The 18,823-nt window shown below is 40.8% G+C and overlaps 1 protein-coding gene across 1 annotated transcript in view; it reads right to left on the bottom strand.

Annotated features, from left to right (window-relative positions):
• The window catches only part of pth2rb (parathyroid hormone 2 receptor b), a 99,893-nt gene extending 87,950 nt beyond the window's left edge, over nucleotides 1–11,943 (bottom strand). Inside the window, exons 1-2 of the mRNA XM_017694586.2 lie at nucleotides 11,562–11,943; nucleotides 4,975–5,077 (exon numbers count right to left, since the gene is read on the bottom strand). Of these exons, the coding sequence (XP_017550075.2) occupies nucleotides 4,975–5,077; nucleotides 11,562–11,681 (223 nt within the window). The 5' untranslated portion in view covers nucleotides 11,682–11,943. The remainder of the gene's footprint in view (nucleotides 1–4,974; nucleotides 5,078–11,561) is intronic.
• Between the last annotated feature and the right edge of the window lie 6,880 nt (nucleotides 11,944–18,823).

The following is an 18,823-nucleotide window of genomic DNA, read 5'->3' as shown; positions in this document are numbered from 1 at the left end:
CCCCCTATAAGCTTACGAGGCTAAATTAGCTCCAGTGCAGGACTTCTTCTTCTTCTTTCGGCTGCTCCCTTTAGGGGTCGCCACAGCGGATCATCTGCCTCCATCTTGCCCTATCCACTGCCTCCTCTACTTTCACACCAACCATCTCCATGTCCACCTTCACTACATCCATAAACCTTCTCTGAGGTCTACCTCTTCTCCTCCTTCTTCCTCTTCTCATTTCTCAAAATGGATTTTCTGAACATTAACACTGCTGTAAGGAAAAGGAAAATGGTAAATTTACAGAAAAAAAAATCATTATCTTGACTGTTATTTTGAGATGGCATCAATCTGATATGCGGTATCAGTATCAGGCCAATATTAGCGGAAAATGCTGGATGGAATGAAGGGGGAGAAAAAGAACGAATCCCATATAGTAAGAGGAATAGGGGTCAGTGTTGGCCTGCTGACAGCAAAGCTGGCAGCCCACTAGCTTTAAGCTCAGGGTTTTTCAGGCACCCCACCAGTGGCTAAGCAGAGTATTGGACAAAATATCACTTTTCATCGCTCATTTTCCACTCACAGTCCAATTTGTTTAATTATCCTTCATTTCTTAATTTCTTTATCTTTTGTAAAATGGTTTAGTAAGTGTCACAAATACTTTCAACAAAATCATTTTATATTAGTTCTAAACATTTATTTTTCTCATTTGGTTTTAATATTGGCCTTAGTTCATGTTCCAACATAAAAGGCTATGTTCATTTTAAATTCCAATAAAAAACCACTAGTTCTACAATTACAGACTGTAGTCCATCTGTTTCTCTACATACTTAGCCCTCTTTTACCCTGTTCTTCAGTGGTCAGGACCCCCACAGACCCTCACAGAGTGGTACTATTTGGGTGGTAGGTCATTCTCAGCACTGCAAAGACACTGACGTGGTGGTGATGTGTTAGTGTGTGTTGCGCTGATCAGACACAGCAGTGCTGCTGGAGCGTTTCAACCCCTCAGTGTCACTGCTGGACTGAGAATAGTCCACCAACCAAAAATATCCAGCCAACAGCGTCCTGTGATCAGTGATGAAGGGCTAGATGATGACCAACATAAACTATGTAGCAACAGATGAGCTACTGCCTCTGAAAGTGGACACTGATTAAAAACTCCATCAGCACTGCTGTATCTGATTCACTTGCACCCACACAACACTAACACACCACAACCACGTCAGTGGCTCTGTAGTGCTGACAATGATCCAACACCCAAATAACTGCTCTGTGGTGGTCTTGTGGAGGTCCTGACCACCGAAAAATAGGGTGAAAGGGGGATAACAAAGTATGTAGAGGATGGGCAGATGGACTATTCTCTGTAATTGTAGAGATACAAAGTGCACTTAAATGGTACTGAAGCTGAAAAAATGGTCACAGCATGTAGATGCAAGCAAGTGTACTTAATGAAATTGTCGGTTGGTTCACATACTAAATCTTCAGGTTTCATTAACCAGCCTAATAACTACTACTGATTTTCATGTTGTAGGTGAGAGCTTTGACCTTTTTAGAGCCAGTTCTTCTCAGGTTTGTGCCATCATCCCCAGGGAAATTGTAATATTTTTATTACAGCACAAAAGTCAAGTGCAGTTATCAAGTTCATCATTAACAATGATTAGAGTCTAATTAACTGGCTGAAGAGGTACTTCTCCCCTTCACTATATTCAGTGGTTGAGTGTTTATCAGATCTGCAGTCAGGTTATTATCAAATTAGTGATGATGTATAACACTATATTTCGGTACTTTTTCCCAGTGTTTTTCATTTCTTTCTACAGCATCCAGATAAAATGACTGACGTGAAGGGCCAAGATAGTGAGAATACATTGTTTTGGCCTGTTCGTCACAATTATAAAAAGGTACAATCCCATTTCCAGTACAGTTAAGATGCTGTGCAGAAAGTAAATAAAAATAGGATGCAAGTCATGTAAACCATATTTTTTAAAGGAACATACTATAAAGACAACATATCAAATGTTGAAACTGAGAAATTTTACTGTTTTTTTTTTTTTTAAATATGTGCCCATTTTGCCCACATTTCAAAAAAGTTGGGATGGGGCATTTTTACCACTGTGTTTCATCACCTTTTCTTCTAATATTCTCTAAGCGTTTGGGAACTGAAGAGGCCAACAGCTGTAATTTTGACAGTGAAATGTTTTCCCATTTGTGCTTGATATAACATTTCAACTGCTCAACATTTTGGGGTCTCTTTTGACATATTTAATAATGTGCCAAATGTTTTCAGTGGGTGAAAAATTCATATATTTTTCAAAAAATAATAAAGCTTATGTTGTCATTATACTACTTTCAGTGAAATGCAGGGTTTAAATTATCTGCACATCATTGCATTTTGCTTTTATTTACATTTTGCACAGCTTCCCAACTTTTTTGGACATGTGGTTGTACATAAAAAGTATTGTTCTGGTATCAGTATTGAATTCAAGGTATGGGATTAGTATCAGTATCTGAAATTTTCAAACAATACCCAACTCTACTGGGGTAGTAGGGTGTTGCATAGATGCTGCATAGAGTTGCATAGATGCTGATTTAAAACCAACTAATTTTAAAGAACGAATATCGGCTTGGTAGTGGTTTCTACATCTGTATTAGAATGGATTTGCAAAGTATGATATACCATATTCTTAACCTGTCAAACAGCCAGTCATTGCTTACTGATTCAGTCTGAATGTATTATAAGATGAAATGTTCCAGCTCAACTTGACAGTAATTTGCTTTCCATCTTATATATGCTCTGCAGGCAGCTCAGAAAAGAGCATTCAAGGGCCATATGTATCTGTCTAAGAGATATGTAATTCTGGAGAATCTAATTTAAATCCGGTGCGGGGAAATTGTCAGCATAGTGAGAGTGGCAGCATTAAGTGAGAGATCCATCTGTTCAGCTCATGTCATGCCAGTGTAGTTATGCGACACTGACATAAAACAGCAGGCTTGATTTTGTAATCTGTCAAAAGTGGAGATGATGCAGCCAGCACACGGAGACTTCTCACACTCATATAACCCTGAGCAGAATCACTACAGATGCCTTTCATTAATAGCAATACTAGTGTTATGAATTCAGCTCATTTCTCTCTGCTGTAAAGCAATAATGTTTGCTTAACCACCAGGTGGGTGGATTATCGACCAAAAACGACTGGGCCACCCATATGAACTTTTTCCAAGAAGACTCGCAGTACAACATGGTAATAACAATATGCACAGCATGCAGCACTGTGCAAAAGCCAGAGACTTTTAGCAGTTAGCCATTCATTTATTTAGATTATTTAAAAATTACACAGACGTTTCAACAAAGAAAATATAATTGCAGGTTTATTTACTTTGTCCACCCGTCATTACAGCTCCCATTATTTCTGGGAAACACAAGGATATTTTCCCACACCTCCAAAGCTCAGTCATAGAAGTTGGTTGCATTGTCTGCTTCTCGCTATCCATATGCAATATGCAATTTAGCAGGTTTTAAATGATCTGTTTGAAATTGGTCACCATTATTTATGGGGTGCATCATGAATAGGAGGGAGAAAATGATCCACTAGGGCTGTTGAAGCAGACTAATGGCTAATGGTTCATTTCAATAAGAAGGGAACAAGTCTTTGTTCATCTCTACCTACCAAACCTACAAATAGAAACACTCATTCACAAAACTATGGATATTGCAGATGTGATATTGAAACACTGGCATGTGCACCAGAATGATCCAGTTTTACAAAATACATTTAAAGATTTGCAACTTGTCACATTTAAAAGTATTGCTGCTTGTTCCACGAGCATTATTTTTCCAGATCTGACTCTGTTTTGCTGTTTTGACTTTTGCCTATTCACAAGGGGTGTATTGAGCATGTTGAACAACCTACAGATAGAGGATATAACCTTGACCACATTCGAAAAAAGAGGAATCCTTATGGATTTTTCATCTTAAAAGTTGAATCCCTGAAGGGATGAATGAGGAGCTTATAATTAAAGACTTTCTTTTTTGTTTGTTTCAGTAGTAATTTGTCCTTTTTCATCTTTAGATCTCTTGGTGATCCTAAATGTTTCCCTTTATTTTATTTAGAATGCTGAAAGTTGTTCATTGGAGATGTTTGAGCTGCATATTGTTTGACTCGGTAACTTCCTTTCCTCTGACTGGAAGATGGGTGTTGTAGCATTTTATTGGTTCTTTTTAAATTGTACTTCTGGTTCTTCGTGCACTTAAACAACAATGGAACCATTATTCTCTTCAACCCTGATGAAGGCCTATGTGCTGAAACGCATTGGTTACAAATGCGTGTGGAATTTCTGGTAATTAAGTGTTGCTAGTGTTGCTCTCTTATACTCGATCTACTCTAGCGTTGCTACTGTTTTCTATATTATCATGTCTACCCATGAGTGATCAGCATTAATCAGCGTGTTAGAGGACGCCCAATAAAGATTCCATCACCCACCTCACCCCACTCACAATGTAACTGGACTTATTCAAGTAAAGTAGCCTTTTTTATCCAGATGTTTCAGAGCTAAATAACAGATGAACCAAAGTAATGATCTCCATCAATTCAAAACCTCTTAATTAAGTTCTGGCTTTTTCTTTCCACAGTTGTGGCAAATGGATTCCTCAAGTCTTTTGAATAATCTGAAATGATGTTGGTTAAAAGCAGCAAAAAAGTCTCCTGCAATAAAATCAGTTTAATGGCAGTCTAAAATAACAGCTGTGCCACAGCAATGTTCTTCAACAATCAAAATTTTACAAACACATCAGATCAACCTCTGGTCTACACTCTGGCCTGGTCTTGGAAGATAGCAGTTCTGCTGGATGTCCATGTAGTGTATGTATGTGCACTGATGTACTGACTCATGCAGTCTGGACATCTCAGTGATCCGCATAAAGGGACTATATTATAAACGAGAACCTACAGCTCCATACAGGTGTGGAGGCGAAAGGGAGGTGTGGGTGGAATGGCCTACCTGCAGGGTCGTGTTCAGAGATGTTCTGGAGACACTGGAGTTTGATGTCATACAGTAGGAGAACCTGTTCTTGTGCTGTGAGCCCCACCTCAGGGTCTACTTGCTGCCGGCAAAAAACAGACCATGTCTCATCACTGTCATATTCAAATCTTGTAACTACATTTTTTTTCACACCATCTGAAAACACAAGCTGAGCATTTCATGACGAATAGACCAATAAAACTCAGAGACCACCCTTATTTTTAACCACTTAGCAAGCCAAAACAAGGCCCAAAATTTAATGACACATTTCCGTTATTCTGTTTATGCTAAGAGAGCTTCATTAGTTTGCGCTGAAGTCCTTTTGTAGCCTTTGTATGTAATAACCTTGGAATGTTAAGAGGTTAAACCACCCAACCACCCAACCACCTGCCCACTGGATCCCATCCCATCTGCATTGTTTCAGTCAATCTCCAAGGACCTACTGCCCTTCATCACTTTTCTCATCAACAATTCCCTGGCATCAGGCAAAGTTCCATCAACTTTCAAGACTGCAAGAGTACTTCCCATCTTGAAGAAAGCCATGCTTGACAGCTCTGATGTCAACAACTACAGACCAGTATCACTTCTCTCTTTCCTTATAAAAATTCTTGAACGTGCGGTCTATAATCAACTTTCTCTTTTTCACACACAGAACCAGCTCCAGGACCCCAACCAGTCTGGCTTCAAACCTATGCACTCAACAGAAACTTCCCTCATAGCAGTGACCAAGAAGCTCCAATCAGCAAGATCAGCCAAACTATCATCTGTCCTGATCCTTCTTGATCTCTCAGCAGCTTTTGACAGTCAACCATACGTTTTGGCAGTCAACCATACATCCTCACCAACCGTGGAATCACTGGCTATGTGAGGAAGTGGTTTAAGTCCTATCTGGAGGATCGCTCTTATCAGGTAACATGGAGAGGGTTGACATCCTCTCCATGCAGGCTCTCCACTGGTGTCCCACAAGGCTTGGTGCTAGGTCCTCTTCTCTTTTCTCTTTACACTAGCTCTCTTGGTGATGTAATATCTTCTTATGACTTCTCTTATCACTGTTATGCTGATGACACTCAACTAATGTTTTCTTTCTCACCCTCTGACACACAGGTTTCCAGTCGCATCTCGGCATGTCTGTCTGATATTTCTTGCTAGTGCAGTCTCTTGTCATCTCAAGGCTTGACTACTGCAACTCGCTCTTGGCTAGTCTTCCCATGCAGGCCATCAAGCCTCTGCAACCAATCCAGAATGTGGCAGTACAGCTTGTCTTCAATCTTCCCAAGTTCAGCCACATCACCCCACTGCTGCGCTCCCTTCACTGGCTTCCTGTAGCTGCATGCATCAGATATAAAACCCTAATGCTTGCCTATAAAGCCAAAAATGGACCAGCCCCTGCCTACTTGATGGCAAAGGTGAAATCTCGAACTGTACCACAAGCCCTTCGAGCTTCAAGTACAGCTCGGCTTCACCCACCATCCTTCAAGGCGCGTGGAAGACAAGCATCGAGAATGTTCTCTGTACTGGCACCCAAGTGGTGGAGTGAACTCCCACTGGCTGTCCGTACAGCAGAGTGTCTTGCTGTCTTCAAACGCAGACTGAAGACACATCTCTTCACACAGCACTTAAATGAGCACTGAATTAAGTATTGTTTGCAATCTATTGTGCTGCACTTATATATTATATTTTATTGTTTTGCACTGTGTATCATAGTTTACTGTATTGTATTGCATTGTATTGCATTGTACGACACAGAGTTCTGTGCTCAACTCTGTTCCTTTTTTCTGGGTATCTACAGTGACTTTTGTTTCTAGCAGTATCTGAGCTCAGGACTGTCTTTCTCTCTAACCTATTGGTAACTAGCAAAGATACTTTCTCTAGACAGACAAAGCACTTCTTGTAAGTCGCTCTGGATAAGAGCATCTGCTAAATGCTGATAAGTGGACAGTGCTGAAATCATAAGTTGGCATTGAGACATGTAACCAATCACACTAGGCTTTCCATGTGTTTCGAAAACATCTCCAGTGATTGTGACTGGAGGAAGGGTACCACCTACATTTACTACATCAGTCTCTTGCTGCATTTACTGTCAGACATCAATGTACCTTGATGTAGTATTTGTGCAAATGAAAGGTCTGTTTAAAACGTTTAGGCCACAAGAACATGACTAGTAAAAAACAGTGGAGGAGGCAAAAAACAAAGATACACAGCTGCTTTACTGATTAAGGTGGTCCTTTAGGGCTGTCAAAGACAAATCAGGACACTTGAGTGTTCACACTATTAATGTTATGTGGTCATATATTCCTTACCACCTCCCAAGTGATTGGATCATTGTGTTAGGTTCTTTCTCTATATCTTTTAATTGCTTTTGGAACCTCATTTTGGAAACTCCTGTTTTTTCACTACTTTGTCTTTCTCTTACCTTATGCAAGTGGATTATCTTATATCCAAGTTCCTCAGAAATTTCTTATTAAAAATGAATAACTTGTACTTAATTACTGTTTTGACTGGCGATTGAATAAACGGAAGACGGTGTCTGACTATTGCACAGCACTGTGCTAAAGAAGCGGTTGTTTTAAGAATGTTGTTTTCCTTCTATAAAAGTTATTTTTCAGAGTTATGATGCACACAATATGTTGTGACGCACACGGTATGTTGGCTCATGGGACCATCAGGTAATCATGGATGATTAACCCTTTAAACTTCAAGACGAACCAATGACAGCTCCAGAATTCCATTCCTCACTCTCGTGACTGCTTACATATTAGTTTTACAGTATTTACTGCTTATGTTTAAAGTAAGTTCTGGAAAAAAAATCCAATTTAGACAGTTTTCCTCTTATTTCAAATGTACTAGACCAGCCAAGACATGTTTGGTGCCTAAAGTTCTGGAACTTTGAAGCTAACAACACTATAATGGAAGCTTACAGCTCACCAATTAGCATTGTGTAAATGCCTAAATCACCAACACTTTCCTTGCACAATACCAAGTTGTTCAGCAATCTCAAATACACTTGCCTATGTGGTTCTACAGGGTGTCCCAAAAAATTGACATCATTTGAGATGTGAATAGCTGAGTAACTACATGTCCTAGGCAAACGAAATTAATTAGACTTCATGTTGAACAATTTATCAAAATTCAAACAAGAAATTCATAGGGATGTACAGTCCTGTGCAAACGTTTTAGGCATCTGAGCAAATTTTTGAACAATTGACCTCAGCAGTGAGTTTATCACAATATACATTAGAATAAAGTCACATTCATAAGTCAAATAAACATAAAAACAATAAAAAGTAACAAGAATTTCTTGGGTCCATTTTTTCCTTGACACCTTCACAGCCACCTCAGAGACTTGTTATTATCATCAATTACATCATGAGCACAATTTACTGAGCACTGATTGGTCAAACCAGGAGCTGCTTTTTAACTACATATAATACTGGGCTTCCTCGAGGAGAGGCCTGGAAATGGTTAAACAAACACACTAACATCCAGAAAATCATTATTTATTATATATCGCTGTTGTCAGAACAAAACCTTGTATCTCCAAAATGGCAACTTTACAGGAGAAGGATAAAACCCACTGTACTTCTAATGTAAGTCAATGGAACCAGAGTTTATTTCCAAGTCATTTTGGGTCGTTTCTTTTGGCCCATTTGTCATGAAATTTACATACAATGTAAAGAGTAACAGGCATTTTAATACATAAAAAAGAGGAATATATATATACTACACATACTACACAAATAAATAGATGTTGAAAATGTGTCTTGGGTGCCTAAGACTTTCGCACGGTAGTGTAGATTTTATAACCGATTTCATAGCTTCACAAATGCTCAATAAGCACACCACCTGCGACACGACACATGTCTAGTCAGTAGTCCAGCTCCTGCCAAACACGCTGTAGCATGTCTGTAGCAATCTGCTTTCGATTTGGTGCTTTTGTATAGAATTTTCTGAAAAATGCACGCTGCACACTCTTGTTTGACTGTGTTCAAGCACATTCTAACACACAAAATGCCTTTTCATTTATAATGAATGCCATTCAACCAGAAGAAAAAACACTAAAAATTAGTTTTTACACATTTTGTTCAAATTTGAGATCATCTGAGGGAGAATTGGCAATGTTGTCCGACTACGAAATGACGCCAATTTTTTGGGAGAACCTGTGTATCTATAAAGCTGTATTTTAAAACCTAGAAAATGTACCCAAATCTATAAAATGGCATGTATTAAAAATGAACAAAAGTAGCAGCCACTATAAAACCAGAATTTGTCTGTACTTTTGCCCATTTTTTATAGAAAACAGTGCATCACACAGTGCCAGAAACCACATAAGCAAGTGGCATTACTCACATACTAAATGCAATTTAAGGCAAGAGTGATTTAAGCACACTTGCTGACAGCAGGGTTATAAACTTAGTTCATTAGCCTTGTAACTCCAGTGCAAAATTAAAGACATGAACTTTGCTTTGCTGATCCATGACATTTGTTGTATTTGGTGGACAATAAATTTGAATTTTCACCAAAATAATCCCTTATTAACTGAATAATAAGTCAATCAAGGAAGTTCATTAACTAGAGTGGATTCTGCCTGGAACAAGCCTCTACAGTAATGCAGATCTCCAAGACCACAACTTTAAGAGATGTCACCTGGAAGTTCAAACACAAAGAACTTCTGGCGAATGTATCTTGACAATTATGCTCTGATCACTGAGCCTACTGTGAGCTTCTAATCATTCAGCCAAAGTAAACTGACTTTGTAAGCAGTCGTCCAACCATTCACTCAGTCTAAATGCATAACAGGAGATACAATAAAAGGATGGAGACTTAAAGAAGAATACACTCCAATATAATTATATACACTGTCAGAAAAAGGGGTACTGTGCTGTTCCTCAGGTTACCAGGAATGTACATGTACCCTTCTAGGCATAAAATAGTCCTAATGCTCCAAATGTGTATCTTAAATGAGTTTGAAAGGTACACTGTGTTCTCTGTTCAAGATAACTAAACAATACAGCAACTGTAGTGCAAAAAAAATCAGAGATCACCCTTCATTATTTCATTTCCAGTCAAATTTGGTGTTCAGGAGATCAGATATAAGATTATTCATGCATAAGGAAGGAGAACATTAAAGGAATTTTCAGATTTTTTTCCGCTGATGATGAAAAATGAACAGCTTGCATTATCGGCTGTTCTAACAGATAAATAAATAATGTGTGGTCTCTGACTTCTGCACAGTACTGTATGTTCCCTAATATATGTACCACCCCAGTGACAGCTTTGTACCCTGAAAGGTACAGTTAAGTTTCTTTCTGAAGAGTAGCTTGGATATGAAACTGATAGAAGTGTCCCAGTCACAGGCTGAAGCAGTGACTGGAAAATTCAGAGCTGTACTTTTAAACTACAGCTGTTGGTTTAAGCAGATATGTATAACTGTGTCTGCATGCCATGGAATAATGCCTGTAAAACACACCTGAGTGAGGCTTTTATTGTTTAAGTGTTTTTACCTCTCCAGGGTGGCATTAGCTTCTAAGAATCAGTCACATTATAGCACCATTATTCTGCCTTTATCAAACCTGGTAGTTTCAGTAAAGGCAATATTTAGTGCCCTGTCTTACTTAAAACTTACTTAATATTCAGCCTTTTATCAATATTAACTTATTAGCCTCTCTGGAGCATCATGGTTAGGCTGAATACCATTAAATTAGCTCCAGATAAACTGCTGCATGCAGATCTACAATTAGGTATGGAGCCACTAAGGTGGCGTAGTGATTGAAAAAACAGAAGTTATTATTGAGTTAAACTTCCCAATATAGTAATTTATGGCCTCAAAATATTAATTTGTTGCTTCAGTATAATAATTTGCAGCATCAATATATTAATAAGCTGCCTCAATACAGTAATTCATGGCCTAAATATAGTAATCTGTGGCCTGAATATATCATTTTGTTGTCTCAATTTAGTCATTTGTGGCCTCAATATAGTAATTCACAGCCTCTATATATTAATTTGTGGCCTCAAAATAAAACTTTTGTGGTGTCAATATATTAATTTCTGGCATCAATATAATAATTTGAAGCTTCAATGTAGTAATTTGTGGTCTCAATATAGTAATTGGAAGCCTCAATATATCAATTTGTGATCTCAATATAGCAATTTATAGCATTTACAGATTAATTTTGGTCTCAATATGATTAACAATAGATTAATATGGTAAGTTGAAGCCTCAATTTATTAATTTGTGGTCTCAATATAGTAATTTATAGCCTCCAATATTAATTTGTGGCATCGATTTAGTAATTTGAAGCCTCAATATAGTAATATGTAGTCTCTATATAGTAATTGGAAGCCTCAACATATTAATTTGTGGCTTCAATATAGTTATTCATAGTCTGCATGTAAATGTTTGTACTCAATATAGTCATTCTTACCACGTCTTAATTCACTAATCACTATGGAGAGACTCCAAATAAATGACTTCGAGCTTCTTCTGTAAAATTCAGGGGGTTCTTTCAGAGAAACGCACGCTGAGCTCGGTGGAGCTTTAAAAGAATAAGAACGGCTGTCCTCACCTGCGCTGCGACTGAGCTCCAGGAGGAAACTTGGACGCAGATCCAGAGCGCTGCTGCCCGCGCGCTGACCATGTTGACCATGCTGAATTCTCCCAGATCGCCCCTCTGAAACTGCAGCATCCGGGCAGCTGCGGGCAACGGGTTAGTCAAAACGCACAACCCCAGTACAGTCGTTTTGGTGGTAATTTAGAGCCAAATGACGCTAAACTGAGAGAAAAGAAGTCCAGGAGAGTTTTGTGACGTTTCTCTGGCTACAAAATGATCTACGGTCTTCATAAACGAAGCTGGAGATTAAGTGCAATAGGCAAAGCCAAAGCACCTCGCCATGGTCGGAGTTTTGTGACGAATGTGCAAGACTTCAAACGAACGAGAGAGAGAGAGAGAGAGGGGAAGACAGCGAGAGAGGGAGAGAGAGAGAGAGAGACACAGAGAGAGAGAGAGAGGAAGACAGCGAGAGAGAGAGAGAGAGGGAGTGGGAGAGAGAGAAAGGGAAAGGGAGAGAGAGGGAGAGAGAGAGACAGAGACAGAGAGAGAGAGGGAGTGGGAAAGAGAGAGAGAGAAAGGGAGCGAGAGGGAGACAGCGAGAGAGGGAGAGAGACACAGAGAGAGACAGAAAGGGAGAGAGAGAGAGAGAGACAGAGAGGGAGTGGGAAAGAGAAAGGGAAAGGGAGAGAGGGAGACAGCGAGAGAGGGAGAGAGAGACACACAGAGAGAGACAGAGAAAGGGGGAGAGAGAGAGAGAGAGAGGGAGAGAGAGAGACAGAGAGAGAGGGAGAGGGAAAGAGAGACACAGAGAGAGAGAGGGAGAGAGAGAGAGAGAGGAAGACAGCGAGAGAGAGAGAGACAGACAGAGAGAAAGAGAGAGAGAGGGAGTGGGAAAGAGAGAGAGACAGAGAGAGAGAGAAAGGGAAAGGGAGAGAGGGAGACAGCGAGAGATAGAGAGAGAGACAGAGAAAGCGAGAGAGAGAGAAAAAGAGAGGGGGGGAGAGAGACACAGAGAAGGAGAGGGAGAGAGACAGAGAGGGAGAGTGAGAGAGAGAGAGAGAGAGAGAGAGGAAGAGAGAGAGGGAGAGAGAGAGAGAGAGAGGAAGAGAGAGAGAGGGAGAGGGGGGGAGAGAGAGAGAGGAAAAGAGGGAGAGAGGGATAGAGAGGGAGAGAGAGAAAAAACACAGCCATTATGTTTGATATCTAAAGTAAATAGAAAATTCCATTGATCAGAATCAATTCTGGGAACAGTGGAGCAACAAAACTCCACAAAACCTGGCCATAGACAATCCAAATATTAAACTGCTTAGTCCAGATAGGGTCACGGTAGCAGTTGAGAGAGCAGAGAATCCCAGATGACCTTGTCCCCCGCAATGTGATCCAGCTCATTGCCGGGGACACCAAGCTGCTCCCAGGCCAACTTTGCAATATCATCCCTCCAGCGGGTCCTAGGACGAACCTGGGGTCTTGTCCAAGTAGGCCGTGCCTGGTAAACCCCCACCGGAAGGCGTCCAGGGGGCATCTGGATCAGATGCCCGAACCACCTCAGGTGGCTCCTCTCAATTTGGAGGAGCGGTGGCTCTACTCTGATCTCTTCCTGGATGGGTGAGCTCCTCACCCTATCAAATAGAGTGTAGCCTGCCACCCCACAAAGAAAGCTCTTTTCCACCACTTGCATTCATGATCTTGTTCTTTCAGTCATTACCCACAACTCATGACCATAGGTGAGGGTCGGGATATAGACAGACCGGTAAACAGATGCCCTCTTCACCACTGCAAAGACTACACCACTGGCATATACTTTCCCAGGTAGGCTGAGCAGTATAATTCCCTGATAGTTGGCACACACCCTCCAGTCCCCTTTTTTAAAAATAGGGACCATCACCCACGTTCTGCCAGTCCAAGGATACTGTTCCCAAAGTCTATGCAATATTGCAGAGGCGTGTTACCCACAACACTCCAAAACACTCCCACAATATCCAGAGCCTTAAGCATCTCCAGAAGACTCTCATCCACCCCCGGTGCTTGCCAACTACTTCAGTGATCTCCACTAGGGAAATGGAGCTTGACACGCCAAAAGCCTCTGTCTCCTGGATTAAGGGGTTCCTCAAATTGCTCCCTCTACTGACTGACGATATTCTCATTTGAAGTCAGAGTTTCACCACCCTTGCTGAATACAACACCCTGTATGGGCACAGCCACCCTGACCACTCTTGAGTAGCCAGACAGTTGTCCAGAACCTCCTTGAAACTGACCGAAAGCCTTTTTCCATGGCGTCACCAAACTCCTCCCATGCCCTGGATTTTTCAAAAGCTGCCACCTTTTTTGCCTGTCAGTACCTATCTTCTGAGTCGGGAGTCCTTCGAGCCATCCAGGCCCTAAAGGCCTCTTTCTTCAGCTTGACGGCCTCCCTCACCACTGGTCTACCAGAGGTTCTTGGTTTACCGCCCTGACAGGCACCCACAAGCTTTTGGCCACAGCTATGCCTGGCAGCTTCCACAATGGAGGTTTTAAACAGGGTCCATTCAGACTCCATGTCCCCTGCGGGACATGAGAAAAGCTCTCCTGGGGGTTGGAGTTGAAATCATTCCAAACAGGGGCCTCCGACAGTTGGACCCTCTCGTCCATTGGAACAAACTCCAACTGCACGGCCACCAGCCGGGGACACGTGAGTATCCCCAAACCCTGAGTAGGAGAAGGACCAACCCCTATCCATGAGTTTGGTTCCAGAACGGACACTGTGGGTGGAGGTGAGCCCAACTATATCTAGTTGGTACCTCTCAACCTCCCATGCAAGCTCTGGCTCCCCAGCCAGTGAGGTTACATTCCACGTATCAAGAGCCAGTTTCTGCCACAAGGGTCTAGGCCACCAAGGGCCTCCCTGCAATCTTCCATTGCCTATACGGCACTGCACCGTTTGCCCATGCTGGACCTTGCGGGTGGTGGGCCCACATGGTCTCCCTACATTGCCTTTTCAGGCTGAGCCCGGCCTGGTTATGTTCCCTACCGGGCCACCAGGCGCAGGGTACATAATTGTCTGTGTCCATTGTTCATGGAGGGTTTTTGGATCAAGTTAGTCTGGGTCTTCACTACAGACCTGTTTGCCCTGGAATACCCTACCAGGAGCATATTACTCCCGATGACTTAGCTCTGAAGATCCCTAGACCATATAAGCCCTTCCACCACAACAAGGCCCCAATCCAGGAAGGGTTTTTCAGACTTAAAGAAACCATAATGATGTCCCATGCTTTGAATACTGAAAAATAAACTCATATCTCATTTTTTTTGAGTGTGTAACTGTGGGAGTGACACAATTGGTTACTGCACCACACGTCAACAATCTGATTGAATGTAGCTTAACTCTTGTGTGTCAGTTATGTGGCTACATTTTAAACTATAACTGCATTATACCTTGTCATGACAAACCATATTTGATGTGAATAATAAAAAAAATTCAAATGGAAAAATGGAAAAGCATTTTGCATCCTTCCAGGTGCAAAAGTAACCAAGAAAGCCAGATGTTTTATGTGTCTTGGCACATCACATTAAAGCACTTTTGCTGCACAGACGCAGTCAAATTTGCACAACAGAATCCTTCTTGGCTTGACCTCATTTACCCCCCAACATTCTTTACTACTCAGGGAGCATTTTTATTCCTATTCAGCACACATACAACAACACTTCAGTTCTGTTTGTTGACACTGGCTGACAAAAGCAAAACCAAAGCACATAGCGCCTTAAGTGAGCCTGATGCCCACTAGACCTGATTCCACCTTATTGTTATTGTCTTGTTTCCCCTTGTATAGTATGCTTTGAAGTCATTGTGTACTCTCCTCTCTATTCATTCTATTGTGTTACCTTAGTGTGCAAAGTCAGAAACAACCTTTCATTTTACTTCAAGTGAATGAGAGAGAGAGAAACAGAGAGACAGTGAGATGGCCTGCTCTTGGTAGAAGGAAGGGAGTGTCAATGGAGTGTTCTTAAGAAGAAAATTATAAATCACACCAGCACACACAGAAAAAAAAAAAAATATATATATATATAGGGAGAGATAAAAAGAGCCCAACTAGACCTGAACTCACCTTATTGTTATTGTCTTGTGTCCCCTTTTATAGTACGTTATGTGCAAAGGTCAGAGACAACCTTTTATTTATTTAATATCCAGAATTAATACAGTTCAGCACCATCTCCTTAGTCTGATGTTTAGCAGCAACTGGGTTAGCTTACACCAGTCAAACAAGTCCTTCACCAGATCCCTGTATTCCTTCTCCTGTCCATTCCTCATGCACCCCACAATGGCCGCAACATCCGAGAATTTTTGCAGATGATGGGATGAATGGTGTTGCACTGGAAAAATCGAAGAACAATGATCCTCATCGTGCTGCCCAATGTGTCCAGGTGAGAGTACGTTCTGTCCAGCAGGTAGATCCATCCACTCCAATAGCTCCAATAGTCAAGAGCTGTTCTCACCAGAGGTCTCAGATGAGCTGGCATCAGCCTTTTGAGTGTCTTCATTAAGTGAGATGTTAATGCAACTGCAAGGGGAACCACACACGATGTTCTGCATATAACTGGGACTCTCTTCAGGCTGCAGTTCAGATGAAAGATGTGGTGAAGAATTCCACACAGCTGCTCTTCACACAGTTTCAGCACCCTAGGTTCAGTGCCATCAGGTCCCGCTGGTTTGCTCTGCCTGAGTTTTTCTAGTTTTTCTGCCACTAGAGGAATTACCAAGTGTGCATGTTCATGCTGGTCAGAGAAAAACATATCAGCACATAGAATTGGAGCTTTCTGTGAGCTACAGTGTTTCCTATTATTGTATAAAGATGCACAAGGCTTCCTTTATTTTTTAATTGTTCATTCAGGGTAATCTGGACCAGTAAAAACATAAAGCAAATTATTGATTCTTTTATGTAGAGTAACAAAAATATGATTCATATATTAAGGATTTTCTTATTCAAGTGTTTCTGTTCCATCTCTCCAAAATCACTGCTCCATAATGTTGAGTTTGTGCTTCATGAATATAGTCTTGATTAAATCTTAATAAGTAAATTAATTTGCAGGTCTCACTGAACAAAGCCAATTTCATGCAATTTACTACAGTATGATGCATTACAATGCAATATTACAGTAGTATTGCCACCATCAGGTAAAAGGAAAAATTGCAATGTACTTATAACACACTCTAAAACAAAAGCCATGAGCCAGTTAAAATCTGACCACATGCTGCATATGGCCCTGGGTCGAATTTGGACGCCACTAACCTAAAACTTTCAGCTCTTTCATCTACTCTTGTTTCAGATCTGAAAAATCCACAGATGTCTCTATCAGCTCAGTGCTAGGGGTCTGTAAGGATGTGAAGCGGTCAAGAGGCTGTTACTAAGAAAAAGGCAAAAAATAAGAAAATTTGCAAATCAAATAAACAGCGGCTGATGTTCTCAGAACCATGGACTGACCACCCCAGAGTCCAGACCTCAAAAATAGAAAATGCAAACTTATAAGACTGAACTTTGCAAATTTCTTTGAAAAACTAAAAGAAAGTCTCCTGAAAAGAGTGGAAGCTGTAATAAAGGCAAAGGGTGGGCACATTAAATACCGAAATATATGATATGATGTTTAGTTGTTTGTACTGGTCTGTTAAACATGTGCATTCTGTTTTTCTCCACAATGCTGTAAAATGAACAACTTGAACTTAATGGCCATTTTGACTGCTCTTGTCTTACGCCTGCCAGTTTGCCCTGGCTATCCACATAACCCCATAACTCTTGTATGCTCCACTTTGGTCCAGGAAGCATTCTGTATACTTCTTTACATGTAAGAACACATCGCTACACCCCCTACCCTCGACCCCCCCAACTTAAGGCTAATGCATCTGTGCCAGCCAATTAAGAACTTTTGAAGATGTTAATTAGCTGGAGCAGGTGTGTCAGATTGTGGTTAGAACTAGACTGCAGGAAGAAATATCTTCAGGAACAGAGCTTGTGACCACTGGTATAATGACTGCCTGTGAATGGCTGTCCATGGTGCTGAAACATAACCTCACAAGAAAAAAACTTCTCAGAATTTAAATGGGAAAGCCCACAACCCAATAATAGTGGGGGTGCATCAAAGGTCATGAACAGTTTAGTGGCAAGATTATTAAAAGTCAAATAACTGACACCCACACATATCACCATATTTTTGCTGCTGTAGGTTACAGCTAGCAAGTCAACACAGCTGAGTCTAAGCTAGGTTCAGAAAATGGTTAAACAGCTACAATGATCGGCCCACCAGCAGAAAGATCCATGGGGCTGAAACAGAACTTCACAAAGAACATCGGAGAAATGAAGCAGGGAAAGCCCACTATTTGCTTCATATGCTCTGTGCTTGTCATTCAGACACCAGCAGTATATCCTTTCAGCGCCGTGAGTGTTTCATTATGGTAAGACCACTTTGTGAGTGAGGGGGTGGTAAACCATGCAGCGTCACTTTCAATCTTAACACTCTCTCCTAGGAGACATGTATGTGAGACCCAAGAGAGCTGGTACTGTAAAGAATTCATAACAATGCTTAAGCTCCATCTACGAGAGCATTTGAGAGAGAGAGAGAGAGAGAGAGAGAGAGAGAGAGAAGGAGGGAGGGAGACAGACATAGAGAGAGAATTCCTGAGTATTTCTGACACTGTTCCTTACCCTTTTGAATGACCTTAACTCACACAAAGAGAACAGCAATTACAATCACATGAGGTCCTGGCTCTAATAGTCTAACAGATTCATCTCTGATCGATTCTCCTTGTCGAATGATGAAAGAAAGCTCTAGAAGCAGGGACCCTTAAGTACAGGTGGGATTGGGGTCTTTTCTACTCTCTGCAACTAAGGTTGCAAATTAGCCTTCAGTATAAATGTAAAATTGTAAAATTATTGAAATTCATTTATAAAATTTCATATGTTAAGGTACACAAAAGAACTACATGGATGACACGTTAGGAAAAATAAGTGACAGGCCTGAACGTTGATACTGAAATGGATTAAAAAGAGAGGCAAGTCAAGTCAAGTCAAATCAGCTTTATTGTCGATACTACAATATGCACAGGACATACAGTGTACTGAAATTGTGTTACTCTCAGACCCCATGGTGCAACAATAACATTAAATAGACAGTAAACAGGAAAAGTGTGAATTTAAATAGACACTAAAAAACACAACACTAATAAAATAAACAGAAACATTAATTGTAGAGAAGTCCTTCACCTATACTTGCTTCTTCCCAGAAGGAAACTGAAAAAATGTGTTCCATGA

Source organism: Pygocentrus nattereri, chromosome 25, assembly GCF_015220715.1.
Source record: "Pygocentrus nattereri isolate fPygNat1 chromosome 25, fPygNat1.pri, whole genome shotgun sequence".
NCBI lineage: Eukaryota > Metazoa > Chordata > Actinopteri > Characiformes > Serrasalmidae > Pygocentrus > Pygocentrus nattereri.
This window is presented reverse-complemented; position numbering and strand designations above follow the sequence as displayed.